The sequence below is a fragment of the Oryctolagus cuniculus genome, chromosome 1, assembly GCF_964237555.1.
Source record: "Oryctolagus cuniculus chromosome 1, mOryCun1.1, whole genome shotgun sequence".
NCBI lineage: Eukaryota > Metazoa > Chordata > Mammalia > Lagomorpha > Leporidae > Oryctolagus > Oryctolagus cuniculus.
Window position 1 is genome coordinate 184,456,226 of NC_091432.1, and position 22,541 is coordinate 184,478,766.

General features: G+C 39.0%; 1 protein-coding gene and 1 pseudogene across 1 annotated transcript; one reads left to right on the top strand and one right to left on the bottom strand.

The window, feature by feature from the left end:
- Positions 1-2,958: 2,958 nt before the first annotated feature.
- On the bottom strand, positions 2,959-3,546 carry LOC100354149 (large ribosomal subunit protein eL15-like; annotated as a pseudogene).
- Positions 3,547-11,758: 8,212 nt separating this feature from the next.
- LOC100353888 (interferon omega-1-like) lies at positions 11,759-12,377 on the top strand. The gene has a single exon (XM_002708058.4). It carries the CDS (start codon positions 11,759-11,761, stop codon positions 12,344-12,346), a length of 588 nt encoding a protein of 195 aa, XP_002708104.2. The 3' UTR covers positions 12,347-12,377.
- The last annotated feature ends 10,164 nt before the right edge of the window (positions 12,378-22,541 follow it).

Below are 22,541 nucleotides of genomic sequence, written 5' to 3' on the forward strand. Positions count from 1 at the left end.
AATCATCTGAGGAAGATATTTTTTAAAGTGGAGTTGAGAAATAAATTGACACCTGGATGAGAATGTTAACATTTTCATGCATTTTTCCATGGTTTCTGAGAATAATTTTCAAAGAATGGACTAAATGGAATAAACTTTTGAAATTTTTTTTTAAAAAAACTGATGTCTGGTTTAACAAATAAACAAGTGTATGTTATTTAAGTTGTACAAGTATATCTTGTGTCACGATTCCCACTACCAAGGTAATTAGCATATTCATAACCTGACATAGTTATTGAATTTTTGGGTGGGAGATGAAGAGTCAAGATAAACTTCCATAGCAAATTTTAAGTGTCCAAAGCATTGTTATTAATCATATTTACCACAAGTATTGGATATTTTTAATATTTGATTTAAGTTGTCATTCACTTAAGTGCTGTTTAAAATTTAATTTATTTATTTGGAAATAGTAATTATTTATCAAAACAGTGATTCATCATTGTTCTAATTAATATTGCTTTGTAGTAAATTTCATTAGTACCCTATTTGCTTGCTAATTTCAGTTCTTTATTTGACTTTATCTGTTAACTCTAGCTTTATGTTTGTCATTTACATCACTTATTTAAAATTTCTTCATTTCTTTTCTTTTTTAAAATTATTTGACAGATAGAGTTAGACAGTGAGAGAAAGAGACAAAGAGAAAGGTCTTCTTTTCGTTGGTTCACCCCTCAAATGGCCTCTACGGCCAGAACTATGCTGATCTGAAGCCAGGAGCCAGATGCTTCCTCCTGGTCTCCCATGCAGGTGCAGGGGCCCAAGCACTTGGGCCATCCTCCGTTGCCTTCCTGGGCCACATCAGAGAGCTGGACTGGAAGAGGAGCAACCAGGACTAGAATCCGGTGCCCACATGGGATGCCGGCACTGCAGGCGGAGGATTATCAAATTGAGCTACAGCACTGGCCCCTAAAATTTCTTCATTTCTAATCATTGCATATTTTCTGAAATTATAGTTACATTCCTTTGAAGGACATTTGTTTTTTATTTCACCTGTGCACAAAAAGCTGAACTGTTCTCTGTATATTTCTCTAGGCATTGTCTAGGACATATAACCACACCTTTCTCTAGTCAATTGGCTCTTTTTATTAATAAGTTTATTTTCTTGTATATCAATTTGTAAATTTAATTCTATATTCCATCAGCATTCTAAAAATGTATTATATGAAAATTTACCTTGTTTTGGGGTGCTAATTTTCCTAGGACCTCTTATTGCAATTTAATTCCTTCCTTATTAACAACATATACATATTTACCAGGAATCAAATGAATTTTAATAAGATTACTATTTTGAAATTATTTGCCATACTGATCTTATTTCTTTTTTCCATCTTTTAAAGAATTGATTTTACATTTATATCACACAACATGTTTTAAACACTGACATATTAACTCCCTAATAAGAGAAAGAGTTTATTTTATTAGGAACAAGATACACAACTTAGTCTTCAAACATTATTGCACTTTTAACTTTCATAATTCAAAAAAGAATTCATGAAATTATTGGGAGACTACTTTTAACAGACAAATAACGCCTTTAAGCAGTTGACTGTCCTAAATGATTTATTAGATATGAGTTTTACAAGTGGTATTTGTCCCTTAAGGGGACCTTAATAGGTGTTGATAGGTGTTCACCTTGATAGGTGACAACTAACTGAGCACCAAAAAGGAAACCTGTTAAAGTGAAATGAACACTATGAGAAATGGTGACTTGATCAGCCCTCTCCCTGACTGTTGATGAGCAACTTGATATGTTATCCCTCTTAGTATTTTTTTTTGTTTGTTCTACTTAATACTTTCGGTTGAATACTGTAATCAATACACAATTCTTCTTAAGTGCTGAAACTTAACTGAAAAGTGATCACTGTTAAATATAAGAGTGGGAATAACAGAGGGAAGAGATGTGCAATTCGGGACATGCTCAAGCTGACTTACCTCAAACGGTAGAGTTAGAAACATACCAGGGGATTCCAATTCAATCCCATATCCCATCAAGGTGGCATGTACCAATGCCATCTCACTAGTCCCAGTGATCAATTTCTGTTCACAATTGATCATAATGATAGGACTAAGAACCAAAGGGATCACATAAACAAGAATAGTGTCTACAAATACTAGCTGATAGAATAAAAAAGGGAGAGAATGATCCAACATGGGAAGTGAGATACACAGCAGACCCATAGAATGGCAGATGTCCTAAACAGCACTCTGGCCTCAGAATCAGCCCTTAAGGCATGCGGATCTGGCTGAAAAGTCCATGAGAGTATTTCAGGCGTGGAAAGCCAAGACACTCTGGGGAAAAAAAAAAAACCTGAATGAAAGATCTCCGCATGTGAGATCCCAGTGGAAAGAACGGGTCATCAAAGAAGGAGGTACCTTTCTCTGAAGGGAGGAGAGAACTTCCACTTTGACCATGGCCTTGTCTAAATATGATCAGAGTCAGTGAACTCAGGGGGCTTCCATAGCCTTGGCAGCTCATGACAAGAGCCTAGGGTGATTACTGATGCCATAAACGAGAGTGTCAATTTGTTAAGTCAACAACAGGAGTCACTGTGCACTTACTCCTCATGTAGGATCTTTGTCCTTAGTGTGCTGTACATTGAGATTTAATGCTATAACTAGTACTCAAACAGTATTTTTCACTTTATGTTTCTGTGTGGGAGCAAACTGTTGAAATCTTTACTTAATGTATGCTAAACTGATCTTCTGTATATAAAGAGAATCGAAAATGAATCTTGATGTGAATGGAAGGGGAGAGGGAGTGGGAAAGGGGAGGGTTGCGGGTAGGTGGGATGTTATGGGGGGAAGCCATTGTAATCCATATTCTGTACTTTGGAAATTTATATTCATTAAATAAAAGTTTAAAAAATAAAAATAAATAAAAATTAAAAAAAAAAGATATGAGTTTTACAAACATTACTTGAGTTAGTGGTAACAGTGCAGCTGGGAGCTATCGCGCCTTCTCCAGGATGCACAACAAAAACCTCAACAGTGTGGTGGAACTTGTGCCTTTCCAAGCCTAGGGATGTCAGCCCACACATTTCCCTGTGCTTGTGGACTGGTTTGGTGATCCACTTAGTGTCAGGATTTCCTCTGGTAGCTTTATGGAATGGATCAATGAGGATAACCTCAAAGAATTTGTAAGCAGAATCTTCACCAACCCAGGATGAATTTAGGACTCAGCGCTCCACAGTGGCACCCAGCTCATTCCTCAACCACAGACTGAAGGCTTTGTGCAAACTGTAGCTGGTTAACACCATGATGGACAGGCTTGCCATAGGTTGCAGCCTTAGGAACTGGGCGCTTACATCCACCACAGCTTACACAAATCCTGTATGTGACATTGTGACATAACCTTGCTTGGCCTTGTATCCCACCCACTCTGTGCGCCTTGTTGGACGCCCTGTGCATCATGGAGAGCTGGCGGCACTGCCAACAGGAGACCCTCAGGAAAACCATCACATCCAACTGCTTATTTCATTATAGCTCTTGGATGTACTTGTATGCACCCATCCTGGTATACATGATGGCTGCAGCAGAGGGAAAAGTTATTAGTCTTATTTCTAAACTTTAGTCACTACTACACTCATTTTGCCCCTGGAACTTCAAAAATCATTTAATTCCCTGGCTGAGCTTAGAAGGTCATGTTAGAACTTTTCATTGTTTCTTAAGTTTAGAACTGTTGTAGGGTAGAGACTATTACCTTCATGAAATCATGAACATTAGTGGATTCCCCAAAGAGCAGATTATACTGCATGATATAGGCTGTGTAGGATTTGTCTCTCCAAAATTTATGCAGCTGTTTAAACTCTGATATCATACTTTAATGGTTGCATGATTAAGAGTTGGGATTTGCTGTAATTGTTGTGTCTCAGAGGTGGAGCTGTTGGTGATCTTTGTCTCCTTGCCTTGAAAAATCTCTATTTCAGCATCTTGATTTATATTCTGGAGTTTCTAACTTGTTAACCATATACAAGTGTTAGACAACCAGAGGCCAGGGCTATGGTAGTGGGAGGAATGTGGCGCCGCCCGCTGGCCTGGACACTATCCCCAGCCAGGAGCTTTGGGTCTTGTGAGGTAGGGAGTCTGAGAGGCAGGAATGGCGCCCGGTGTCCGTGCAGGACCTGCGCCGGATCTCCGTGCAGCACCAGTGGAAGCAGCGACAGTTTGACCGCAAAGAACCTTCGGCCCTCCTATCTGCCAAGCGCCGCCCTGCAGCGGTCAATATCGTCCCTCAAGGTACAGAAACATAGGAAGAGAGGGAGCACTGTACACACGACTACACCAACCAAGTGAGCGGGTGGAGAACCCAAGAGCTCCTCTGTGACTCCGTGTGGGAGCATCCACCTTCTGATTCCACAAGGAGCAGACTGCAGCAGGAGTGGGATTCACATTTGCTCAGAAAACCCAAGGTCTTGCACAGTATCTGTAGATTGCTTTGGATGGTGTGAACATCTACATATTGTCTTCCAATCCATGAATATACAACGTCTCTTCACTTGTTTCTATCATCTTTCGTTTCATTCAGAAACATCTGATGCTTTTCCATATAGAAATATTTTTACTCCTTGGTTAAATTTGTTCCTAAGTGTTGTTCCTAAGTTCATTTTGATGCTCTTGTAAATGGCGTTAATTCTTCTAAGATTGTTTATTGTTAGTGTATAGATGGATTTCATTATTTTAAGTAGAATAACTGATAGGTGCAACTCAGAAGAAAAGAAGATATATATTTTAGTTTGCACTTTGTTAAGTCCCTGTCCAAGATCAAGTGGCTTCATTAGGCTGGTGTCTGGGGGAGGTTAACAATGCCAGAGTGTGTGCAGAGGAATGAGCATCTGGCAGATGAAACAGCAGAGATAAGCAATATGCTCATGTAAGATTACAAAAACCCTCTTATGTGAACTACCTTCCAAGGGAAAGTCCCCAGTGACCTAAAGATCTCCCATTAGTCACACCTTCCAGCTACATAATTAGGTCAAGTTTCTGCCTTTAGTACATTAACATTAAGTCATTAACCATTAATATAAGACTTTGGAGTTTATTTTATGTATTTATTTATGTATTTATTTTGGGAAGAGAGAGAGAGAGAGAAAGAGAGAGAGAGAGACTGACAGAGCAAAAGAAAGAGAGAAGACTTGATGACATGGACAGAACTCCCATCTGCTTGTTCACTTCCTAAATGTCTACAACATCTGGGCTGGGCTGCAGCACCAAGGAACTTGGAACTCAAAACTGTAGCAGGTATGCCACTAATTTTCATGAGTCCATTTTGTCTCCTGCACATTTATATAGTTAATTTATTAGTTCTACCAGACTCTGTGTGTATGTTTAGACTCATTAAGAGTTTCAACATACAAGATTGTATAACCGGTAAGCATGGATAATTTTACTTATTCCATTGTAATTTTAATGTCTTTTGTTTATTTTTATTGCCAATTGCTCTGGGTAGGATCTTGAGTACTATGTTGAATACGAGGAGACAAAGTGCTATTCTTGCATTGTTCCTGATCTTAAAGGAAAAGTTTTCAGTTTTTCATGACTGAGTATAACAGCAGTTGTAGGTTTTACATATGTGGTTTAAAAGAGGTGGTCTCCTTCCATTCCATGTTCATTGAGTGTATTTATAATTAAGGGATATTGAATTTCATCAAATTCATTTGCTGTACCAGTTGAGATAGTTATGTGTTTTTTTCCTTCATTTTGTTATTATGATGTATTACACTAATGATTTTTTTCATGTGTTGAACCATCCTTGCATTCCAGGAATAAATGCCACTTGATCATGTAATATATTCACTTAAATATACTGTTGAATTTGGTTTGTTAGTATTTTTAAATAGGCATAGATATTTTATTTAACACATCCTATGTCCCAAGCTCTGATTATAGATTTCCTCAGTTAACCCACACAGCAACCCTATAAGACAGGAATTACGTTACATGGGATTACAACTGAAAAGAACTGCAAGTTTCAGAATTTATTAGGAAGAAGTCTGCAGGGAAATGACAACAAAACTCAGCCTAACTCACAGGAAAACAAATACAAAATCATACATAAAAACCTGATTTACCTCAGTTCCTTTTACTCAGTCCACCATGTTCAACTTTCAATGAAAATTTACAGCCTACTAAAAAGTGAAACATAATTTGAAAAGACAAAGTAAGCATTATAACTGGATTTAGATTTGGCAGAAATTTTGATATTATCAAATGAAGAATTTGAAGGTACTATCTTTTTTTTTTTTTTTTTTTTACAGGCAGAGTTAGACAGTGAGAGAGAGAGACAGAGACAGAAAGAAAGGTCTTCTTTCCATTGGTTCACCCCACAAATGGCCTCAACGGCCGGCGTGCTGCACCAATCTGAAGCCAGGAGCCAGATGCTTCCTCCTGGTCTCCTATGTGGGTGCAGGGCCCAAGCACTTGGGCCATCCTCCACTGCCTTCCCGGGCCACAGCAGAGAGCTGGACTGGAAGAGGAGCAACTGGGACAGAACTGGCGCCCCAACTGGGACTAGAATCCGGGGTGCCGGCGCCGCAGGTGGAGGATTAGCCTAGTGAGCCACAGTGCCGGCCTGAAGGTACTATAATTAATATGCTTAAGAACTCTAGTATATTCATATATTCATTTATTTACTTTAAGACATCCTAGATATGATATATTTAAAAACCGCATGCCGGGGCTGGCGCTGTGGCACATCGGGTTAATGCCCTGGCCTGAAGTGCTGGCACCCCATGTGGGTGCCAGTTCGGGTCCCAGCTTCTCCACTTCTGATCCAGCTCTCTGCTATGGCCTGGGAAAGCAGTGGAGGATGGCCCAATTCCTTGGGCCCCTGAACCCACATGGGAGACCTGGAGGAGGCTCCTGGCTTCGAATCGGCACAGCTCCGGCCATTGCTGCCAATTGGAGAGTGAACCATCGGATGGAAGACTCTCTCTCTCTCTCTCTCCCTCTCTCTCTTTCTCTCTGCCTCTCCTCTCTCTGTGTAACTCTGGCTTTCAAATAAATAAATAAAAACTTTAAAAAAAACTGCATGTTTTGGAAAAGATTATGTGATTGTTTTCATGCTAAATATATCCCCTTGGACCAAATGATAATCATGCTTAATGAATTTCTATTATGTTTCATGTCCATTGCAGCATGAAGAACAAGGGATTCTCTCACCAGAAGCTTGAAAGAGAGATGTCAATAGAGGAACACAGCAGATGTACCCTACAAAGTTCCTATGAAGCATTTACAGATAGACATACCATTGGTAGATGTATATGTGGTGGATCTGGAATCCTCAACAGTGTATGACCCAGAGATAGTACTTTGCAATGTGTGTTACATACTTGGAAATTAGAGCATGGTAATGGATATTTACTTATGAGTAGGGTGTGCAATGAGAAGATGACCTAAATCTTATGAGATTTTCAACTTGTAAGTTCAAGGGAGACAAGCAGAATCTGTCAATGGCATGCAGGTGGAGTAGGCAATCGGGGGAAATGATTGTTAGAAAACACTGAAGAAGAAAACAAATTGTTCAAAAACAGAGTGGTACATTTAGGTGAGGTTAGGATTAAGCTATCCAGCAGATCTGGAAACATAAACACAGCTGGTTACTTCAGTGATTTCTAGTTGGGAAGAATTTATGGGGTAGAAACAAGACAGGATAAATGGAAGGATGAATAATAGAAATATGGTAAATAATTTCTTCTCTTATTTTTCCTGTAGAGTTTTGTAAGTTACTAAGATTTTAAAAAATTTTTTTTACATTTTTAACTTATTAATATATAGAAAACAGATTTCATAAATTTCATAGATATAATTCCAAGAATACAATTATAATTTCCTCCTTTCCTACTCTTTCCTTTTCTAAAATAATTTTTTTGCAATAACATACTTTCAATTTATTTTATAATCACAGGCTCTATACAAAGAGCTCTACAAGTAAAATGTAAATAGATCACTATTCCACAGGGCTATAAACAAGAGTTATAGACAATAAATCACAAGATGTCAGTTTAGCTCAATATACATTACTTTTTTTGTTCTCTCTATATTAGCTGCAACTAATAGAGAAATCATGATATTTGCTTTTGGGGATGTATTTTTCAAACCAAGCTTTTGGATCCTTTAATTTGCTTTACAGTTTTTCTATTTTCTATTTCCCTGATTTTCACTTGTAACCCTATTGTTTTCTTCTGGTACATTTTATGTTTATTTTCTTCTGTTTCTGGATTGTTAGGTGCCCAGTCATACATCTGCTCCCAGTTTCCTTGTGGATTCCAGATGCCCATTGTACACCAACTGAAAGCAAAATTTGAGTGAAATTTCTCATTTCTCAGAAATTCCTATACGAGATGCCTTTTTTCCTCCTGATAAATATTTCTGTGATGTAACAGAAGTTGCAGCAAAAAGGAAAGAGAAGAGAGTTCCTTGTACTGTGCAGACTATTAGATTTACAGAGGAGGACCGCCATCTACTGACCAAGATTGACAAACACATAACAAAAAGGCAGTTCCACTCAATGGGGGCAGCAAACCTTTTTTTTTTTTTTTTTTAATAAAGATTTATTTATTTGAAAGGCAGAGTTACAGAGAGAGAAAGAGAGAGACCTTCCATCCATCCTTACTCCCTGAATGGCCACAATGACCACTGGCTGGGCCATGCAGAAGCCAGGAGCCAGGAGCTTCACCTAGGTCTCTCCCATGGGTGCAGGGGTTCAAATACTTGGGCCATCTTCTGCTGCTTTCCCAGGTGCATCAATAGGGAGCTGGATCGGAAGTGGAGCAGCCAGGGCTTGAACAGGCACTTGTATGAGTTGCCAGTACTGCAAATGGGGGCTTAACCTTCTATGTAATAGCGCTAGTCCCTGGCATAATGAACCTTTAGTCTTGGAAGTAGAACTCAGAATCCTTGGTCACTCACCCTCTCTGTTCTATGGATTTAGTGCCATGGACCCTCTTTGGTTTACAAATTCCATGGCCATATCTATTCTTCAATTTGTATAATTAGTTCTTCCAAACAAGTCATTACCTCAACTCTCTCCAAGATTTTGACCTCAGATCTGTATTCTACCCCTCTACACATATATTTATCTCCAACCTATTATATAAACAATGTAATCTTGATAGCACTATTGAAAGGGTTAATATTTCCAAAGATTAAAAGGATGTCTGATACAAAATTTTAACATACAAGAAATATTGGTGCTATAATTTTCAATATTATCATTATTATTATTTTCCAGATTAAAATAGACTCTTGGGATCATGCAGTTCTACATTAATTCTAGATTTCACAAGACAGTCTTTTCATTGCCTGGGAGGACTGTTAACCAGGTAGAGTGCTCAGACAGGGCTAATATCCACTGGCCTGCCAGAGATTAGTTATCTAGTGACTGAGGCTGGTTTTCAGTCTCTTGCAAGGTGGTTGGTATGACTCCTACCTTTTCTTTTCAAAGCTGATATCAGGTGGATTGAATGTAAGTAGAGTCAGGCTGGCCTTGCATAGCTGATGGCTGTCCCCTGATCTGGGATGGACTCATCTTGGAACTTCCGGCATAAGCAGCTACTTTCCTGCCTTTGTGCTCATCAGCAATGGCTCCATCCCCACCACCCCCCCCCCCACGGTCCCCTGCTCCCAGTGTGGTAGTTCTGAATTCTACTAATTTATTCTTTGCTCTTGTGTCATCATAGATCATTTCCCTTATTTCATTTTCATGACTATCAGAGTTGCATTTTTTTCCTTTTGCTCAAAAACAACTGGCAAGTTTTGCTTTCTAGGAAAGTTGAAATAAGAAAGAAATGAAAATATAAGGTATTGAAATAATACATCATAATGGTGCAGCTCCCTTGGTCTTTCTTTGACTTTTCTTTGTTCTGCATTAATCTCAAGAAAAAGTAGAAGATGATACAACAGCAGCACCACCAGCTCTTCCCAGTAAACCACTATGTGTAAAGAAGTCACCAATAGACTCACACTGCCTGGAGGAATAACCAAAGGCCTCTGGTTTCTGTAACATGGACTCCCCCCCCCCCCCAGGTAGAGTTATAGACAGTGAGAGAGAGAGAGACAGAGAGAAAGGTCTTCCTTCTGTTGGTTCACTTCCCAAATGGCCACAACGGCCGGAACTGCACCGATCTGAAGCCAGGAGCCAGGAGCCTCTTCCTGGTCTCTCATGTGGGTGCAGGGGCCCAAGCACTTGGGCCATCTTCCACTGTCCTCCCGGGCCACAGCAGAGAGCTGGACTGGAAGAGGAGCAGCCGGGACTAGAATCTGGCACCCATATGGGATGCCGGCGCCGCAGGTGGAGGACACTTTGAGGGTAACAAGTGTTCAGTGGGTTTTTTTTTGTTTTTGTTTTTGTTTTGTTGTTGTTTGTTTGTTTTGTTTTGTTTTGTTTTGACAGCAGAGTGGACAGTGAGAGAGAGACAGAGAGAAAGATCTTCCTTTACCGTTGGTTCACCCTCCAATGGCCGCTGCGGCCGGCGCGCTGTGGCCAGCGCACTGCACTGATCCGAAGACAGAAGCCAGGTGCTTCTCCTGGTCTCCCATGCAGGTGCAGGGCCCAAGCACTTGGGCCTCCTCCACTGCACTCCCGGGCCACAGCAAAGAGCTGGCCTGGAAGAGAGGCAACCGGGACAGAATCCAGTGCCCTGACCGGGACTAGAACCCAGTGTGCCAGCGCCGCAAGGCGGAGGATTAGCCTATTGAGCCGCAACACTGGCCTCAGTGGTTTAAGTAAAAGCTTTGGACAGCAAACACCATATTTAACAAAATAAAAATTATGCACTACTGAATAATTATTTACAAAATCAGTATAGTTGGGAAAGTCTTCCAACTACATAGGCAGAACAAATGTTAGCTATTAGCATCTGAAGGCTGTTGACATTTTTGATACCTGAGAACATGGGGTCAGGAGAGGACGAGGTCACTTCTGGGTGCCAGGGTCCTTCACACAAATCTCTAGGGGCAGAGCAAGCATCTTGGTGTATTTATTATTCTGTCAATAGAGAAAAAATTCCCTCCTTAGTAGAGGCATTCTAAAGTCATCAAGATGTGGCAAGCTGTTATCAGTGAATGCATCTGTAAGTCAACCCTGACACTCTAGAGGAGAGAGTATTATCTGATGTGATAACTTGATAACTGCCTCTTCTATGAGTTGATTCTTGGGAAATGGTATTATCTTGGGTTTAGAATAACTACATCATATGTTCCTCAAAACAACCAGATTCTTCCTAAAGGCATTGTCACAGCCTTAGGAACACTGCCAATCTGCAGTAAGCAAACACTACAAAGAAGGGCAATGTCTACACTGTTCCTAAACTTGAAGCTCCAGTAAAGCATAACCACATGGACCTACATGAGTGTGTTCTGGAAGGAAGAGAAACAGTGGAGAAGCTCGTTCACTGTTTACAGACAAACGTAATTCTAACTGATGTTTCAAATTTTCTCTGTACATCTCTCTTTGGATTGCCACACCTGAAGTTTATTGGAAAATTTAAACTTCTATTGAGAATATAATGATGTAGCCTGATGTCACTTTATTAGGCCATATGGAAAATACAAAAATGAAAACAAAAAAGGGAAGTAAAAGCACAGATAGAGAAATGTCCAGAAAATGAAAATCTTTTCTTTATGATATAAAAGCCCTGCACAGACAGAATGTCTTCAGAGAACCTAGGGTCCAAGGTTCACCCAGACCCCAGCCCAGCCAGGACAGCAGCAGCCTCATTTCCCCATGGCCCAGCTACTCCCTCTGCTGACGGCCCTGGTGCTGTGCAGCTATGGCCCTGTTGGATCTCTGGGCTGTGACCTGCCTCACAACTCTGCCCCTCTGAGCAGGACGACCTTGGTGCTTCTGGACCAGATGAGGAGGGTCTCCCCTGTCTTGTGTCTCAAGGACAGAAGAGACTTCCAGTTCCCGCGGGAGGTGGTGAACGGCAGCCAGTTCCAGAAGAACCAGACCGTGTCTGTCCTGCACGAGATGCTGCAGCAGATCTTCAACCTCCTCCACACAGCGCACTCCTCTGCTGCCTGGAACAACACCCTCCTGGAGGAACTGCACACTGCACTTCATCAGCAGCTGCAAGGCCTGGAGACCTGCTTGGTACAGGCCATGGGAGAGGAAGACTCTGTCCTGACGGCTGACAGCCCAACGCTGATGCTGAAGAGGTACTTCCAGAGAATCCGTCTCTACCTGGACGAGAAGAAACACAGTGGCTGTGCCTGGGAACTCGTCAGAATGGAGATCAGGAGAGCCTTCTCGTCAACAGCAGACTTGCAGGAAAGCTTAAGAAGCAAGGATGGAGACCTGGCGTCATCCTGAGATGGTTCTCGTTGACTGATCGCCCCATCACACTTGTACATGTGTATTCGGTCATTTCTAAAGGCTCTTCTTTCTGCTTTAGTCACATCAGGGAACTTGTTGAATTAATTCAGCAACCACTTTGTTCATATATTAAGGAAGTATATGCGAAACGCACTCAGCTCTGGGGTGTTGATTCCTAGGGGATGAAAGCTCTGATATTATTTATTTACTGAATGTATTTATTTATTTATTTATTTATTTACTTATTTATTTATTATTGTATCCTATTTTTATAAGACATACTTTTCACATAGCAGATGTTCACTTTTACATTGTATTAAGATTGGAAATCAGGCTCACATTTCCATTTCAAGAAATATTGCGCTTATTATCTATTAAATTTTTTAAAGTTATGTACATTCATCATAATAAAGTCTACTTCTTTACTATTTTTTGCTGTTTAAATGCCTTATTTTTACCTATAGACCTTTTATTAAGATGTGCATTAAATAAAAGTTTTTTTTTCTACCCTATATTCAGACACTGGCTTTCTGAACCAAGTTGAAGAATGGACAGTAATACTATTTACTTTATTATTCCACTCACATGACATGTGTAGAGAGAAAATAACAGTATCAGATTTTGGAATTGCTTTGAAAAAATACACAGTCCCTTCTGCCATGAAACATCATCATATATATAAGAAAAGAAACAAACACTGTACTAATTTCCCTTAATTGAAACAGTATAAAAAGGAGTAAAGCACAGAGATGTTTTCATACTGGAAGCTTAGGTACAGCTGATACTACAAAGGACAAAAGGGGGTAGATCTATTTTTAAAGGTACCTGGGAGAATTAAGTACAGAAGTTATGTGGGCTGTTGGGTACATGGTCCTAGAATGAACAACAAATGCCATGGGTGAAGGAAATAATTTGAGATTCCTTGTTGCACGTCTAATAACGAGGACATTGGGATGGATTTTGTGAGTTACAAATGGAGAAGACCCTCAATATATAAAGGGAGAACAGGGAAGCAAAATGTGCAAAGGTTACTGAAATGAGTGGCCAGTGAAGAAAGAAGGGCAAATAGGTAAGAACAGTGTTCAAAAGACAGAATCGCGTTCAGGGGAAGTCAGAGTGATTTGTCCCCATAAACCTAAAAACATCTGTCCGTAGTGGCTTTAACAGATCTGGTTTAATGGAGTTACTGTACAGGAAAACTTATGAGGATAGACTGAAGAGGAAACACAAGCAAGGGAACTAGATCCATGCGCACATAAAATTATATGGGGAAGCTTGTTAGTTGAGTGGCAGACCTAGAGGAGACTGTGGGTTCATGTTGTTCCTGATTTCACTGAATATTTTCTTGGAATTATTTCTAGACAGTGGATGTTTTGGCACAAGATTTAGAAACAGTTTAAATATTTGATGTAAGCAATTGATTTGTTAAAAATTTTCAGTGTTTGGATAAATATTACTTTGTAGTAAGCACAATGGTAATTCATTTGGTCACTTATGTCAATTAACTTCTCAGCCAAATTTTGAAAAATTTCTCTAGTTTATGTTGATCATTTACCTTGTGATTTCTAAATGTCTAGCCTTTGACATGTACGTTTTCTGAAAACTGTAGGCATATACTCCTGATGGATACTTGTTTTCAACCTCATCTATATATAAAGGGCTGGGGCTAGGTGGTTTCTTTTTATTAATACAAAATGTCTAGCGCAGAATAGCCATGCCTCTCAGTAATCTTATTTCTCTTTTTATTTGACGTATCTTTGACTCTTGTGTGAATCTGTTTTTACATTGACCTCTGTATCCCATAAAAATCATAGAATCTATGAGATGATCTAAATACCTGTCTGTTAGGAAATCTTCCTATAATCTGTTATTAAATTTTGTTTTTTTTTTCTTTTCATCACTATTCTTTACCATAAATCAAATTACTGCTGATTATCATCAAAGTACTTTTCTTTGTTAATATGATAGTACAGTTTTCTTGTTGCTAAACTTTTTTTCCTTACTGTTGACAGTGTAATCTTTGCATTTCTAAGGCTACAAATTCCATTTCCATTTCTCATTTGCAATATGATTTGTTATATTATTTATTAATCATCTTCATATTGCACTACAATGGACTTTTGTTTTTGTTTCATGACACTCATACACACTTATCTGTATATTCCTTAGTGGCTAATTGTAATGTATATTAAAGAATAAGACACATAATAAAAATAAACAAAAACGGATAAAAATCTTCTGCTAACAACTAGGACAAAGAACACATTATTAGTGAAAAGTAATAAATTTTAACTATAAATTTGTGTTGTACAAGATGTGCAACTGTAGTCACCATTATAAGAAAGAACTGGGATAGAGAGCTTCTGGAGTCTGTGAATTTAAATTTTAAAAGAATGAACAGAAGCAGGCATTTAGCCCAGCTGTTAAGATGCCAGCTGGGATGCCCGCATCCCACATTGGAGTACCTGGGTTTGATGTTAGGGAGTACAGTCTCAGGTTTCTGATTCCAGTTTCCTGCTGACACAAATCCCGTGAGATAGCAGTGATGAGTTAAGACCCAGGACAGATGATCTCTCTCTCTCTCTCTCTCTCTCTCTCTTCATCTCCATTTCCAGCTCCAGCTCCAGCTCCAGCTCCATCTCAAATTAATTATTTTTTAAACATTAACAGAAATCATAATATGAAACATAGGATGCATCCTTGGCTCCAATATAGGATTTTGCATTAATCATTCTATCTGTTTGTATATATGATCCTAGGTAACACACCAACTCACCTGACCTCTGTAATGTTTGGTTCCCCAAGTGTAAACTACTGTTGAAAAGTTATAGGGCTGTTATGTTAAACCAAAGTACATGTTTTATAAAATCTTGTAATGTACCTTCAAATGAATGAACTATCTTTATTCAAGAGGCAGAGAGGCAGACACACAGACAGAGTGACCGAGAAAGCCCAACACTGTTGCTGAAGAGGTACTTCCAGAGAATCCGCTCTACCTGGAGGAGAAGAAACACAATGACTGTGCCTGGGAGATTGTTAGAACAGAAATCATGAGAGCCTTCTCTTCAACAGGAGACTTGCAAGAGTGATTAAGAAGCAAGGAAGGAGACCTGGATTCATCAGCAGTTGATTCTCATTGACTGTCTGCCACATCCCACTTACAAATGTGTCTTTCAATATTTCCACAGTCTCTTATTTCGTTTTTAGTTGTTGAATTTTTTCAGTTAATTCTATAAATATTTTATCAGTATTTTAAGGAAATCCGTGTTTAAAATATTCAGTCTTTAAGAGATGACAGCCCTGAACTTATTTGTGTCTGTTTATTTATCTATTTATTGTTGCATGCTGTCATGTTTTTATTATTTAAATATTTTAGAGCAGATATTCACTTTCAATTATGTTAAAATTTATTAAACATTTATATTTTATTAAATTGTAAGTTGCTTTATTTAATACATTGATATGAATGAAAATTTCTGAAATTTTTTCTTCAAGAGACAAATTTCAAACCCTGGTATTTTAAACCAACAGATTATTTATTTTCTTATTCATTCATTGCATTTGTATGATATCTATAAGTTGATGATGAAAGTGACAGTATGTGGATTTGCCATCCGTAAATGCAGGTGAATGAAGCAAACACAGTTTTGGCTGAACTGAAATGGTCAGACTTAATGGGAAAGAAGCAAAAGATATTATGGAATTTACTTACATGAAATGTTACAGAAGGAAAATTGAAAATGCTAAATTATTCCATACATTTTAGATCCAAATAGTGTTGGGGGGGTCAAAAGCTAGTAGATATATAGGAGGGCTTTCTAGCACACCATAGCAAGCTTTCCCAGAGACAGAGTGTGGGGCTGGAAGGAGGACAGTCTGATCTCTCTGTGGCTACATTTTTGGGAGTTGCCTAAAGTGATGCAGAGGGATACTGTCCAGGTCTTCACACGGTTGAAACGTTTTTCAATAAGGAGTTACACAAACAACTATTGTTGAATGAGGGAATGCCCCTGTCACAGTGATGTAACTAAAAGGAAAGACAAAGCAGGACCCATCATACTCGGGGAACTACTAGAAGATTTTCAAGGGAAGGCCACCACCTACTGGCAAAGACAGACAGTGCCAAGTTTGGCAAGAAGGTCCATTCTGTTGTTGCAGAAGGCTTTCTCCTTCCACTGGTGTGTTCCACACAGGAAAAAAAAAAAAAAAAAAAAAAAAAAAAAAAGCGCTGTCCTGGAAGGAACTGAGATAACTATGGAAATAATTTTTTTTATCTTTTTGTTTCTTTGAGAAGAGAAGTAACCCAGTTTCACAGACATGTCTGCAATGGACAGCAGGATGAGGGGAGAAAGGGTCTCTTGCCTCTAGCCTTCCAGAGCCTTCTGAGCAATCACTGACTTTAGGACCTGTGGGGCACATGGAGGCAGGAGAATATGCACACTTGATGTGAAACTTCATGGGAAACCAGGAAAACCTTCCTGTTTGAGGGCATGCTAACTCTTCCTAAAGAGTACGTTGCATCCCTAGCCATCAGGGAAACGCAATTCAAAACCACAATGAGATATCACCTCACCCCTGTAAGAATGGCTAAAATCCAAAACACAGAGAGTGGCAGATGCTGACAAGGATGTGGACAAAGAGGAACACTTTCACATTGTTGGTGGGAATATGAATTAGTGCCCCCACTGTGGAAAACAGTGTGGCAAGTTCTTTACAAACTAGAAATAGACTTGCCAAACGATCCACCAATCCCACTACTAGGTATATACCCAAAAGACTTGAACACAGTGTGTCAAAGAGATACGTGCACCACACCATATTCATAGCAGCACTGTTCACAATAGCCAAAATTTGGAACCAACCAAGGTGTCCATTATTAGATGAATGGATAAAGAAATGTTGCATATATACACAATGGAATATTATTCAACTATAAAACAATGAAATTCTACCATTTGCAGCAAAGACATCATGTTGAGTGAAATAAGCCAGATCCAGAAAGACAAGTACCACATGTTCTCCTTTATACATGGAAGTTTAATTTTTAAACACAAAAAAGAATGAAAGAAATGTATACATATACAAGTATGTGTATATCAGTATTGGTGCAAATATAACAATTAAAGTGTAAAATTGAATTTTTGTTTTCTTCAACAATATAATAAAGCAGATATATTAATTTTAAGAAGCTCAGGTATTACCTTGCACTCCAAGGGCCTGGATGGGTCTGGGGAGCTGGGCTGGTGCCCTAGAGCCATCAGTGCAGCATGCTCCCTGGCTTCAGCCTGAATGACAGCAAGTGGAGCTCTTGATAATCATAACAAGCTTCCTTAGAATTTCAATTAACAAGATAAGCAATAGGTTTTTGTTTGTCTTTCCTATGTTTTTTTTTTGTAGTTTTTTTTAACTTTTATTTAATGAATATAAATTTCCAAAGTACTGAATATGGATTACAATGGCTTCCTTCCCATAACGTCCCTCCCACCTGCAACCCTCCCCTTTCCAACTCCCTCTCCCCTTCCATTCACATCGAGATTCATTTTCGATTCTCTTTATATACAGAAGATCAGTTTAGCATACATTAAGTAAAGATTTCAACAGTTTGCTCCCACACAGAAACATAAAGTGAAAAATACTGTTTGAGTACTACTTATAGCATTAAATCTCAATGTACAGCACACTAAGGACAAAGATCCTACATGAGGAGTAAGTGCACAATGACTCCTGTTATTGACTTAACAAATTGCCACTCTTGTTTATGGCCTCAGTAATCACCCTAGGCTCTTGTCATGAGCTGCCAAGGCTATGGAAGCCCCCTGAGTTCACTGACTCTGATCATATTTAGACAAGGCCATGGTCAATGTGGAAGTTCTCTCCTCCCTTCAGAGAAAGGTACCTCCTTCTTTGAAGACCTGTTCTTTCCACTGGGATCTCACTCGCAGAGATCTTTCATTTAGTTTTTTTTTTTTTTTTCCCCCAGAGTTCCTTGGCTTTCCATGCCTGAAATACTCTCATGGGCATTTCAGCCGGATCCACATGCCTTAAGGGCTGATTATGAGGCCAGAGTGTTGTTAGGACATTTGCCATTCTATGGGTCTGCTGTGTATCTCACTTCCGATGTTGGATCATTCTCTCCCTTTTTTATTCTATCAGCTAGTATTTGCGGACACTAGTCTTGTTTATGTGATTTCTTTGGTTCTTAGTCCTATCATTATGATCAACTGTGAACAGAAATTGATCACTGGGACTAGTGAGATGGCATTGGTACATGCCACCTTGATGGGATTGAATTGGAATCCCCTGGTATGTTTCTAACTCTACCGTTTGAGGTAAGTCAGCTTGAGCATGTCCCGAATTGCACATCTCTTCCCTCTCTTATTCCCACTCTTATGTTTAACAGTGATCACTTTTCAGTTAAGTTTCAGCACTTAAGAAGAATTGTGTATTGATTACAGTATTCAACCAAAAGTATTAAGTAGAACAAACAAAAAAAATACTAAGAGGGATAACATATTAAGCTGCTCATCAACAGTCAGGGTGAGGGCTGATCAAGTCACTGTTTCTCATAATATTCATTTCACTTTAACAGGTTTCCTTTTTGGTGCTCAGTTAGTTGTCACCTATCAAGGAGAACAAGTGGTATTTGTCCCTTTGGGATTGGCTTATTACACTCAACATAATGTTTTCCAAATTCCTAACAGGGATCACTTTTCAGTTAAAATTTATACACCTAAGAATAATTGTGTGTTAATTATAGAGTTCAACCAATGGTACTAGAACAAAAAAAATACTAAAATGGATAAAGTATTACTTTGTACATCAACCATCAGGACAAGAGCTGATCAAGTCACTGTTTCTCATACTGTCCATTTCACTTCAACAAGTTTCCCCTTTGGTGCTCAGTTAGTTGTCGCCAATCAGGGAGAACATATGATATTTGTCCCTTTGGGACTAGCTTAATTCACTCAGCATGGTGTTTTCCAAATTCCTCCATCTTGTTGCAAATGACTGGGTTTCGTTCTTTTTGACTGCTGTATAGTATTCTATAGAGTACATGTCCCATAATTTCTTTATCCAGTCTACTGTTGATGGGCATTTGGGTTGGTTCCAGGTCTTAGCTATTGTGAATTGAGCTGCAATAAACGTTAATGTGCAGACTGCTTGTTTGTTTGTCAATTTAATTTCCTTTGGGTAAACTCCAAAGAGTGGGATGGCTGGGTTGAATGGTAGGGTTATATTCAGGTTTCTGAGGAATCTCCAGACTGACTTCCACAGTGGCTTAACCAGTTTGCATTCCCACCAACAGTGGGTTAGTGTCCCTTTTTCCCCACATCCTCTCCAGCATCTGTTGTTGGTAGATTTCTGAATGTGAGCCATTCTAACTGGGGTGAGGTGGAACCTCATTGTGGTTTTGATTTTCATTTCCCTGGTTGCTAGTGATCTTGAACATTTTTTCATGTGTCTGTTGGCCATTTGGATTTCCTCTTTTGAAAAATGTCTATTGAGGTCCTTGGCCCATCTCTTAAGTGGGTTGTTTGTTTTGATGTTGAGGAGTTTCTTGATTTCTTTGTAGATTCTGGTTATCAACCCTTTATCAGTTGCATAGTTTGCAAATATATTTTCCCGTTCTGTCGGTTGTCTCCTCACTTTCCTGACCGTTTCTTTTGCAGTACAGAAACTTCCCAATTTGATGCAATCCCAAATGTTAATTTTGGCTTTGACTGCCTGTGTTTCTGGGGTGTTTTCCAAGAAGTCATTGCCGGTACCTATATCTTGCAGGGTTTTTCCAATGCTCTCTAATAATTTGATGGTGTCAGGTCTTAGAATTAAGTCTTTAATTCATGTTGAGTGAATTTTTGTGTAAGGTGAAAGGTAGGGGTCTTGCTTTATGATTCTGCACGTGGAAATCCAATTTTCCCAGCACCATTTATTGAATAGACTGTCCTTACTCCAGGGATTGGTTTTGGATCCTTGATCAAATATGAGTTGGCTGTAGATGTTTGGATTGATTTCTGGTGTTTCAATTCTGTTCCATTGGTCTATCCATCTGTTTCTGTACCAGTACCATGCTGTTTTGATTACAGCTGCCCTGTAGTATGTCCTGAAATCTGGTATTGTGATGCCTCCGGCTTTTTTTTGTTGTACAAGATTGCTTTAGCTATTCGAGGTCTCCTGTGTCTCCATATAAATTTCAGCATCATTTTTTCCAGATCTGAGAAGAAGGTCTTCAGTATCTTGATTGGTATTGCATTGAATCTATAAATTGCTTTTGGGAGAATGGACATTTTGATGATATTGATTCTTCCAATCCATGAGCATGGAAGATTTTTCCATTTCTTGGTATCCTCTTCTATTTCTTTCTTTAAGGTTTTGTAATTTTCATCGTAGAGATCTTTAACGTCCTTGGTTAAGTTTATTCCAAGGTATTTGATTGTTTTTGTAGCTATTGTGAATGGGATTGATCTTAGAAGTTCTTCCTCAGCCATGGCATTGTCTGTGTATACAAAGGCTGTTGATTTTTGTGCATTGATTTTATACCCTGCTACTTTGCCAAACTCTTCTATGAGTTCCAATAGTCTCTTAGTAGAGTTCTTTGGGTCCCCTAAATACAGAATCATGTCATCTGCAAAGAGGGATAGTTTGAGTTCTTCCTTCCCAATTTGTATCCCTTTAATTTCTTTTTCTTGCCTAATAGCTCTGGCTAGAACTTCCAGAACTATATTGAATAGCAGTGGTCAGAGTGGGCATCCCTGTCTGGTACCAGATCTCAGTGGACATGCTTCCAACTTTTCCCCATTCAATTGGATGTTGGCTGTGGGTTTTTCATAGATTGCTTTGATTGTATTGAGGAATGTTCCTTCCAAACCCAGTTTTCTTAGAGTTTTCATCATGAACGGGTGTTGTATTTCATCAAATGCTTTCTCTGCGTCTATTGAGATAATCATATGGTTTTTCTCCTGCAGTCTGTTACTGTGGTGTATCACATTGATTGTCTTGCGCACATTAAACCATCCCTGCATACCAGGGATAAATCCCACATGGTCTGGGTGGATGATCTTTCTGATGTGTTGTTGCATTCTATTGGCGAGAATTTTATTGAGGATTTTTGCATCTATGTTCATCGGGGAGATTGGTCTGTAATTCTCTTTCAATGCTGCATCTTTTTCCAGCTTAGGAATTAAGGTGATGCTGGCTTCATAGAAAGAATTTGGGAGGACTCCCTCTTTTTCAATTGTTCTGAATAGTTTGAGAAGAATTGGAGTCAGTTCTTCTTTAAATGTCTGGTAGAATTCAGCAGTGAATCCATCTGGTCCTGGGCTTTTCTTTGTTGGGAGGGCCTTTATTACTGTTTCAATTTCTGTCTCGGTTATGGGTCTGTTTAGGTTTTCGATGTCTTCCTGGTTCAATTTAGGTAGGTTGCATGTGTCCAGGAATCTATCCATTTCTGATAGGTTTCCCTGTTTGCTGGCATACAAGTCCTTGTAGTAATTTCTGATGATTCTTTTTATTTCTGTGGTGTCTGTTGTTACGTTTCCTTTTTCATCTCTGATTTTATTGATTTGGGTCTTTTCTCTTCTTTTTTTAGTTAGTTGGGCCAATGGCGTCTCAATTTTATGCAGTTTTTCAAAAAACCAGCTCCTCGTTTGGCTGATTTTTTGTAATGTTTTTCTTGATTCAATCCTGTTCATTTCTTTTCTGATTTTAATTATTTCTCTTCTCCTACTAGATTTGGGTCTGGTTTGCTGTAGGTTTTCTAGATCCTTGAGGTGAATCGAAAGCTCATCTATTTGGTGCCTTTCCAATTTCTTGATGTAGGCACCTATTGATATAAACTTTCCTCTTAACACTGCTTTTGCTGCTTCCCAGAAGTTTTGGTATGTTGTGCTGTTATCCTCATTTTCTTCCAGAAAATTTTTGATTTCTCTTTTAATTTCTTCTATGACCCTTTGTTCATTCAGGAGCATGTTGTTCAATCTCCATGTGTTTGTGTATGCTCTAGGGATTCCTGAGTTGCTAATTTCCAACTTCATTCCTTTCTGGTCTGAGAAGCTGCATGGTATGATTCTGATTCTTTTGAATTTGCTGAGACTTGCTTTATGACCTAGTATGTGGTCAATCCTAGAGAAGGTTCCATGTACTGCTGAGAAGAATGTAAAATCTTTAGCTGTAGGATTGAAAGTTCTGTAGATAT

What these genes read in the sequence shown, in the direction of transcription:
- LOC100353888 (XM_002708058.4), top strand. Translation starts at nt 11,759, where the DNA reads ATGGCCCAGCTACTCCCTCTGCTGACGGCCCTGGTGCTGTGCAGCTAT.